Genomic DNA, 9,957 nt, shown 5'->3' with positions numbered 1-9,957 from the left:
TACTCGGGAGGCTGAGGCAGGAGAACTGCTGGAACCCGGGAGGCGGAGGTTGTGGTGAACCGAGATTGTGCCACTGCACTCCAGCCTGGGCGGCAGAGCAAGACTCCATCTCGAGAATAAACAAACAAAAAAAAGTCAATCCCTCCATGAAAGCTGTTCTTTACCCAGGAGATAACATATTGTTTCAATTGTAGAAAATATAAATTTATTGATGGCTTTACATAAGAGATTTATAACTGGTTAGAATTAGAAGTTAGGAATATTCAAAGAATGCTACAGCCTTACCTTTAATAATTACCACACAGTTTTAAAAAATTTTCTCAGAACATCAGAGTCAGAGAAAGAAAGTAGGCCTGGAAAACCAATGGTTCCATTAGAACTGCTTAGCTGGATGGCTAAGAGGATAAAAATTAATAACCTGCACCAAAAGATGCTATTCATAATTGCTATGGAGTTAAATGTAAACGGTACTGTTATTGTGTTTATAAAAACATACCTGATTATAAAATGTAATAATATCAGATAGGTGTCTCATGGAGTCTCTAGTCCAACCTCTATGTTAGAAATGGCCCAGGACACCTGTGTATTTACTGGCAATCACACAGTTTATAGCAGAGTCTGAATTAGAATCCAGATCGCCTAACTCAGCCCCAAAAGTGTTCTCACTACAACACACCTCACTTCTTTTTTTTTTTTTTTTTAAGAAATACATAGGGTCGCCAGGCGCGGTGGCTCAAGCCTGTAATCCCAGCACTTTGGGAGGCCGAGACGGGCAGATCACGAGGTCAGGAGATCGAGACCATCCTGGCTAACATGGTGAAACCCCGTCTCTACTAAAAAATACAAAAAACTAGCCGGGCGAGGTGGCGGGCGCCTGTAGTCCCAGCTACTCGGGAGGCTGAGGCAGAAGAATGGCGTAAACCCGGGAGGCGGAGCTTGCAGTGAGCTGAGATCTGGCCACTGCACTCCAGCCTGGGTGACAGAGCAAGACTCCGTCTCAAAAAAAGAAAGAAACACATAGGGTCTTGCTTGATCTGTCACCCAGGCGGCCGGAGTGCAGTGGCATGACCTTGGCTCACTGTGGCCTCAAACTCCTGGGCTCCAGTGACTCTCCCACCTCAGGTTCCCGAGTAGCTGGGACTACAGGCACACACCACCACAACTGGCTATTAATAATTTTTGTATTTTTTGTAGAGATGGGGGGGTCTCACTTTGTTGCCCATGCTGGTCACTTCTAATTTAACTCCAACACTTTTTTTTTTTTTTTTGAGATGGAGTCTCACTCTGTTGCCCAGGCTAGAGTGCAGTGGCGTGGTCTCGGCTCACTGCAACTTCCACCTCCTGGGTTCAAGCAATTCTCCTGCCTCAGCCTCTTGAGCTGGGATTACAGGCGCCAGCCACCACACCCAGGTAATGTTTTCTATTTTTAGTAGAGATGGGTTTCACCATGTTGGCCAGGTTGGTCTCGAACGCCTGACCTCATGATCCACCCACCTCGGCCTCCCAAAGTGCTGGGATTACAGGTGTGAGCTACAATGCCTGACTCTACCACTTTCACCTCTAGTTTCTAATTTAACTCTAAAACTTGGATCCCTAGTTCTAACCTCCTTTCCCTAATTTCCACCTGCCTCTTGGATAATGCCAGTACTTCAGAAAGGTCTACAACTGTACTTCCATCTTATCCTCCCTCACCTTCAGAGTCTACTTCTGTTAACCATGCTGGCACCCTCCTAAACAAGCTGTAAACATCCTTCTGCCTAACAGTTTCCAAATGATTTTGGTTTGGCCTTTACATTTCTCTCCCATCAGACTCTACTGTATACTAAGAATGTCATTTTAAAAAAAAATAGAGTTACTGCCTAAGGCTGGAGTTGGGGATAGGGAATTGGATGGGTTCAAGCTGTGTAGGTAACAACCTTCCTCACTATACCATCCTCAGTACACGTCCCTCATTCAACACAAGCTCATGATTAACAGCAAGAACTCTGGAGCTAATCTGCCTGGATTAGATTCTCTGCTCTACCATATCTAGCTTTATCACTTGTTAGCTGTGTGACCATGGGCAAGTTACAGGCCTCAGTTTCCTCATTAGTAAAATACTCTTCATTATATGGTTATTATGGTGATTAAATTAAATATATAAAGTGCTTAGAACAGTGCCTGGCACAGAGTAAGCACTATAAAGGTTAATTGTTACTTAGAAAGAGATTATCTTGGTAGTGATGGGGAAGGGAAATAACAGAAAATCTATGGGAATAAGGTGAATAGTAGTTTCTAAAAGACCCTCTCCCTAAAACACCAGTTGAGAGGTACTGCTCTAGGTTAGAAATCCAACACTGCCCCAGACATGAGACAAGTAATCTTCAAATCTGTGAAAGAAAATGGAGAGTCTTTTTGGGGCTTCTAAAGGTTGTTCAGCCCTGAGGAGGTTGACTTTGGAGATGGAGTCTTGGAGCATGACCTCTTAATTAATGACCTTTTGTTTTAAATTAACTTCCTCATGTTCTTGTACCAGGCTCAGACCACATGGCTGAGATAAAAGACCCTTGGCCAGGTGCGGTGGCTCATGTCTATAATCCCAGCACTTTGGGAGGCCGAGGCAGGTGGATCACCTGAGGTCAGGAATTCGAGACCAGCCTGGCCAGCATGATGAAACCCCATCTCTACTAAAAATAAAAAAAAAAAAAAAAAAAAAAATTAGCCAGACGTGGTGGTATATGCCTGTAATCCCAGCAACCTGGGAGGGTGAGGCAAGAGAATGGGTTGAACCTGGGTAGCAGAGGTTGCAGTGAGCCAAGATCACGCTATTGCACTCTAGACTGGGCTACAGAGCAAGATTCCATCTCCAAAAACAACAACAACAAAAAACCCTTCCCCAGGCGTGGTGGCTCACGTCTGTAATTCCAGCACTTTGGGAGGCCAAGGCAGATGGATCACTTGAGGTCAGGAGTTTGAGACCAGACTGGCCAACATGGTGAAACCCCATCTCTACTAAAAAATACAAAAATTAGCTGGGCATGGTGGTGCATGTCTGTGGTCCCAGCTATTCGGGAGGCTGAGGCAGGAGAACTGCTTGAACCAAGGAGGCAGAGGTTGCAGTGAGCTGAAATGGCGCCACTGGACTCCAGCCTGGGCGACAGAGCGACACTGTCTCCGGGGAAAAAAAAAAAAATTCTTGACTAAGAGACCCCTTGACTATTACATTCTTAATGTGGAATGTTAAATACACCATTTCCAAAAAAGAAACACTGCCTACTACCGAATTGCTGCAACTATGCATTAACCTTATATAGAAAATACTGAAATCCTGTTAAGCTTCCCCAATCCTTGCCTATATAAAAGATTCTCAAATCTCTCCATTTTGGAGCACTTCATTTGGCTATTATGAATAATGCTGCTGTGAACATTTGTGTACAAGTTTTTATGTGGATGTATGTTTTCCTTTCTCTTGGGCATATGATCATAGATCTTTTTAACATTGAGCTGGCAAGACCTTTTAAAAGGGGGTTGCAATCAAACCTTGGTATAAAAGATGTGGCACTGGAATGTTTTAAAAGACAGCTCCCCTATCCCATAGGGGTAAGCCCAGTGGAGAATCATGTTTAAAAAGAAAAACAGTCACAGGCTGGGTTACATTATATTCTATTTAGTAAGGCAGAAGAACTATCTGGCACATAAGAGAATGCATAGATCCTGAAATACACACATTTTGAAATTTTCTGCTGTAGGATTGTCTGCTTTGTGGAGTCTGCGTCTTCCCAGGTAGCCATCCTCAAACTGCACTCAAATAAGCTCAATATCATATTGCCAGGACCTCGTTATTAAGGTTAACGGATCCAAGGGTGGGGAGCAATCCAGTTACAATCAACCAGTTAGATCAAACGTTACCTGCAGAAAAAAGTCATCTACAGAAACTTGTTGGCCCACAGTGTTTTTTAAAAGAAAATGTAACTACTATGCAAATTGTAGGCTTCTTTTAAATACATGGAGCTTGGCACCTATCATTTTTTATCCAGACTACTTCAAGAATTTACATTATCTACCTGGCCCCTGAAGACATCTGAATTTGCTGTCCTAGTTAATGTCCTGGGCTCTTACTTTCACTACCTATGGTTCTTATCCTTAAGGGGCTATAGGCAGACGCCCAAATTCTGGTATACCTGGTACCACATGAAGGTTTGCCCTTTACCTTTTGGTTTGTGGCGGCGGAGGGTGGGGCGGGGTGGGGGGAGGTCACACCAGAGCTTCAGTAGCTTTTCTGGTTATTTTTCAGTCTCACTGGGAGAAAGACCATATATGTTGTCTTATGCTTTACAAGCCATCAATTATAGCTATGTGATGGCTGGGTGCCGTGGCTCGCGCCTGTAATTCCAGCACTTTGGGAGGCCAAGGCAGGCAGATCACTTGAGGCCAGGAGTTCGAGACCAGCCTGGCCAACATGGCAAAACCCCATCTCTTAACTGAAAATACAAAAGTTAGCTGGGCATGGTGGTGCACAGCTGCAGTCCCAGCTACTCAGGAGGCTGAGGCAGGAGAATCGCTTGACCCCGGGTGGCAGAGGTTGCAGTGAGCCCAGGTCGCATCACTGCATTCCAGCCTGGGCGAGAGTGAGACTTTGTCTCAAAAAAAAAAAAAAAAAATTACAGCTATGTGAAGCCTGTAAGAATCCACATTCTAAGCTCTAGTATTCTACCAAAACAAGTTAAACTACTTTGTTTTTCCTACTGGAACCCAGGGAGGAAAATCAAGTGCAAGTTTACCAAAAATACCTTTTGTCCTTTATATATAAACAGAGCCAGTGATGACAACTTGTTTCATCACCTGAATCAGCGGTTATTATGTATTCAGTTTTCCACCGGGAAATAATAGTGTGCCTAATATTTCTGGGCCTGATGCAATTCTACCTTTTACATAAAAAAGTATTTCTGTTAAAAAGAAACAAAAAAATGATGATTAGGGAAATACTCATAGCTTCTCAAGACAGATACAACAGGTACCTTTAAAAAATAAAGCTCTGGCTGGGCGCAGTGTCTCACACCTGTAATCCCGGCACTTTAGGACGCCGAAGCAGGTGGATCATGAGCTCAGGAGATTGAGACCATCCTGACCAACATGGTGAAAACCCGTCTCTACTAAAAATACAAAAATTAGCTGGGTGTGGTGGCATGCGCCTGTAATCCCAACTACTCGGGAGGCTGAGGCAGGAGAATCACTTGCATCCAGAAGGCGGAGGTTGCAGTGAGCAGAGACAGCACCACCGCACTCCAGTCTGGTGACAGAACAAGACTCCATCTCAAAACAATAACAACAACAAAAAGCTCTGCAAAGAGTCTGAAGGGCTGAGTGGCTGTACAGGTGTTTGAATTTTAGTCTAATAATTGCTAGTCACTGGATTTCCTTAGCATAGTAAAGGTCTGACCTAAGAACTCTGAAGACTTAAATTCTGAGCATTAGCTGTGATAGGTTCCAAATGAAGGTGGGAGGAGGAGTTGGCGAACAGGGAAAAATTGAACCAATCAATATAGAGAGATGCAGCCTAGCTGTTACTGCAAAGCCTCTGTGGTTCTCAGATCAATTAATCAAGTAAGTTCATCTCAGCAGGGTGTTTATAGGGCAGGGAGGGGGTACAGCTGTCTTTTTTTTTTTCTTTTCTTTTAATTTGAGACAGAGTTTTGCTCTGTCACCCCGGCTGGAGTGCAGGGGCATGATCTCCATCCACTCACTGCAACCTCTGTCTTACTGCAACCTCTGCCTCTCAGGTTCAAGCCATTCTCCTGCCTCAGCCTCCTGAGTAGCTGAGATTACAGGTGTGTGCCACCATGCCTGGCTAATTTTTGTGTTTTTAGTAGAGACAGGGTTTCACCCCGTTCGAGAGGCTGGTCTCGAACTCCTGACCTCAGGTGATCTGCCCACCTTGGCCTCTCAAAGCTCAAAGTGCTGGGATTACAGGTGTGAGCCACAGCGCCCGACCAGAAATAAAGCTGTTAATTGATATGATAGTCCCCAACTCTCTATTTGTTTTTATAATTGTGAAATATCATAGACATAGTGTACAGTGTAAGAGATTATTACAAAGCAAGTATCCTTGTAAGCCACCATCCAAGTCAAGAAACATTTCAAGACAGGCCTGGCTCAGTGGTTCACACCTATACTCCCAGCAAGTTTGGGAGGCTGAGGTGGGCTGATCACTTGAGGCCAGGAGTTTGATACCAGCCCTGTCTCTATTAAAATACAAAAAAAAAAAAAAAAAAAAAATCAACTGGGCGTGGTGGTGCACCCCTGTATTCCCAGCTACTCTGGAGGCTGAGGCAGGTGAATGGCTTGAACCTGGGAGGCGGAGGTTGCAGTGAGCCAAGATTTCACCACTGCACTCCAGCCTGGGCAACAGAGACTCCATCTCAAAAAAAAAAAAAAAAAAAGAAAAGAAAAGAAAAAGCTTTATTTCTTTTAAAATAGATAACAAAAAAAAAAAAAAAGAAAAAACGCTTGATTTCTTTTAAAATAGATAGCAAAAAAAGAAAAAAGCTTTATTTATTTTAAAATAGATGGAATAAATATGTGAAAATGTTAATATGCTAAATGTGGGGTTTGGGTATATAAGAAATGCGTTAACATTCCTTATGTTTGAAAGTGTCCAAATTAAGCTGATAAAGTAAATGGAATAGTTAGATGAATCAAGTTACTGCAAATCAAGTAAAGCATGAAATTTGGCTGGGTGTGGTGGCTCACACCTGTAATTTCAGCACTTTGGGAGGCCAAATTGGGCGAATGACTTGAGGTCAGGAGTTCAAGACTAGCCTTGCCAACATGGTGAAACCCTGTCTCTACCAAAAATACAAAAATTAGCTTGATGTGGTGGCGAGCGCCTGTAGTCCCAGCTACTCAGGAGCCTGAGGCAGGAGAATTGCTTGAACCCAGCAGGTGGAGCCTGCAGTGAGCTAAACCCATGCCACCATACTCCAGCCTCCAGCCTGGGCGACAGAGTGAGACTCCATCTCAAAAAAAAAAAAAAAAAGAAAGAAATTTAACTACAGTCTTATGGGTCTATTCCTCAAATAGTTTCTTTTGTGACTTTAATTCCATGTAAAAAGATAAGAATTATAATGCTGGTAACTAAATCAAACTTCTAGGCTTACTAGCTTTGGCGGGGAGGGGTCAGAGAATGCATGATTCATAAAATATATGGCTATATTATCAATTTTTTTTTTTTTTTTTTTTTTTTTTTTTGAGACGGAGTCTCGCTCTGCCGCCCAGGTTGGAGTACAGTGGCCGGATCTCAGCTCACTGCAAGCTCCGCCTCCCAGGTTTACGCCATTCTTCTGCCTCAGTCTCCCGAGTAGCTGGGACTACAGGCGCCCACCACCTCGCCCGGCTAGTTTTTTGTATTTTTAGTAGAGACGGGGTTTCACCGTGTTAGCCAGGATGGTCTCGATCTCCTGACCTCGTGATCCGCCCGTCTCGGCCTCCCAAAGTGCTGGGATTACAGGCTTGAGCCACCGCGCCCGGCCTCAATTTTTTTTGAGATGGAGTTTTGCTCTTGTTGCCCAGGCTGGAGTGCAATGGCACAATCTCAGCTCACTGCAATCTCCGCCTCCTGGGTTCAAGCGATTCTCCTGTCCCAGCCTCAGCTGGGATTACAGGCGCACACCACCATGCCTGGCTAATTTTTGTATTTTTAGTAGAGACAGGGTTTCATATTTGTCAGGCTGGTCTTGAACTCCTGACTTCAGGTGATCCTCCTGCCTAGGCCTCCCAAAGTGCTGGGATTACAGGTGTGAGTCATTGTACCCGGCCATCTATTAAATTTTAAATTACTTTTTCCCCCTTTTTGATTCCTCTGTTATTCCAATCATAGATAATGCATATATTATGAAATATACACATATTTTGAAATTTTCTGCTTTAGGGTCATCTGTCTGCTTTTCTCCCAGCAGCTACTGGCTTTCAAAATAAGAAATGACAGTTCTGATTCTTCCATAGAACAGTCCTGGGCATCAAAGCTAGTCTTTGACCTCTACTGAAATTCAATAAGATCTAGAATGAAATATAGACCAACTTATGCAAAGATGAATGGTAACTAGACCCAATATTGATTCATCTGGAAAATTTACAGATGCTTCTAGAAAGTAAATCTGTTGATCTGGGTTTCAAAGGTTTGATTCTATACCTTCAACATGCGAAGCTTATGACTCACGGCTTAGAGGAATGGTTATTCAGAGTTCTTGGGATAGGGGATGGCTGTGTATGTGTGTGTATACACATATTTATAAACATAAATACAGACCTTTTTCAGATCAATATTTTCAAAGGGATAAAAGAATGAACTAGCCTCAGAAGACAAAAAAAAAGAGGCAGAGGAGAAAAAAATGAATATTGCAATATACGAATATCTAGGAAATGCAGAGCACTTCGTGGGAGCTCATTTCTAGCTGAATTGACTTTGAGAGTCGTTTTAGTTCTACACCTCACTGCTCAAACCGCAGGCATCACCATGCAACTTATCGGTTTACAGCTGTGCTGTGGGTACCATCTGAAAATCTGGAAATGATTAGCTTATGCAAAACAGCCACAACCCCCAGAAACCAGGCGCTCTCCACCACTTTACCATTTAAGTCTTACACCACTCTTGCGACTGTAAGCGAACTGACAAACATCTACTGAGCAAATGGGACCTAGATTTTAAACAAAGACTGAAATCTGGAAGGCTACAAGTAAACGGAAGCTGAAACTAGCTCGCCTATTCTGTTGGCCAAGAATTTCGTGGAATCTGCTAAACTTCTCTTCCCAAAAATGATACTCATCTCCTGGGAGGTGATAATTTAATCACCTCGGTGGCTGAGTGGGTGGGGCCGCGTCAGAGAATTCTTTCAAGAAATCACTAAACGTTTGACTTGAAGATTGATGAGAAACCAGCCAAAAGGCTATCAGGCCAAGGACCCCCAACCCCCCTAACTCCCTTACATACATACTTCCTTCCCAATCTCTGGGCTGAAGTTTATGCCGAAGCCAAAAACTACCAGCGCTAGAATCCACTGCGTGCCAGGCACAGCTCACTCACCGCTTTCACGCAGTTCTAACTAAAACACCCAAACCGCAAAGTCCCTGTTGCAGGGGTAAATAAGCCGGCAAAACCCATTCACAGGATGGCTCCCGCATCTCGTCCAAAGCCCTTTTCCCCCGAGTTCCCAAGAGTATAAATCCAAGAAAAGAAAATAAGGCGTCCAGGTCTTTCCTCTCCCGGAGCCGATAGGTGGCTGCCTAGAAGTTCCATTGGCCACACATACTCCGAACTTGGAAGATTAGGGTCCCCCTACATGACGCCCCAGCTGCTACTTACCGGCACATTGTTTACACCTTGTCCCTTGGAAGCTATCAGGAGAATTTCTCTGAAGTCCATGTTGGGCCGAGGCGGGAGAAACTGGGCCAGGTACTCGGAAAGGACTGACAGCGGACCTAACCGAGGAGCCCAGCTACAGCCAAGTGCACTGCCTCGGCAGCCCTACTGCCACCCCGCCTCTGCGGGACCACTTCCGGCGCCTTCCTATGCCGTCTGCCCGCCCCCTTCCCTCCACGGCCTATATCCTTTCAGGGCCGCCACAGCGCTCGCGAGTCCCTGCGCAACTTCCGCTTTTAGGCCGAGACACGTACAAACGTGATACGTGGCTGCTGGCGTCGGCCCGAGGGGCAGGGACTAGGCATTTTAGCGACCAAGCGGGTGTGGCTAAGCGGAGAGCGGCTTCCCCGGTGGCCCGAGTGCGTGGCCTTGTCATCTTGTTGCTCCTGGTGAGCGCTGGGTAGGGAAAGTGAGGGGGTGGTAGGGAAAGCCTGGGTTATCTGGCTGTCACGGGTAGGCGCTCAGATCCAAACGGCGGCGCCACAACAGCTGAACAGACGGATCTCGAGCCAGGATTTGGGCTGCTTGTGTCTAGGCGCTCGCGAAGCTGCGCAGGCGCACAC

The 9,957-nt window shown here is 45.0% G+C and overlaps 1 protein-coding gene across 1 annotated transcript in view; it reads right to left on the bottom strand.

The window, feature by feature from the left end:
• SPTY2D1 (SPT2 chromatin protein domain containing 1) overlaps positions 1-9,517 on the bottom strand; it is a 28,116-nt gene extending 18,599 nt beyond the window's left edge. Inside the window, exon 1 of the mRNA XM_050755388.1 lies at positions 9,338-9,517. Within this exon, the coding sequence (XP_050611345.1) occupies positions 9,338-9,397 (60 nt within the window). The 5' untranslated portion in view covers positions 9,398-9,517. The remainder of the gene's footprint in view (positions 1-9,337) is intronic.
• Between the last annotated feature and the right edge of the window lie 440 nt (positions 9,518-9,957).

Source organism: Macaca thibetana, chromosome 14 (genome assembly GCF_024542745.1).
Source record: "Macaca thibetana thibetana isolate TM-01 chromosome 14, ASM2454274v1, whole genome shotgun sequence".
In the NCBI taxonomy this organism is placed as follows: domain Eukaryota; kingdom Metazoa; phylum Chordata; class Mammalia; order Primates; family Cercopithecidae; genus Macaca; species Macaca thibetana.
This window is presented reverse-complemented; position numbering and strand designations above follow the sequence as displayed.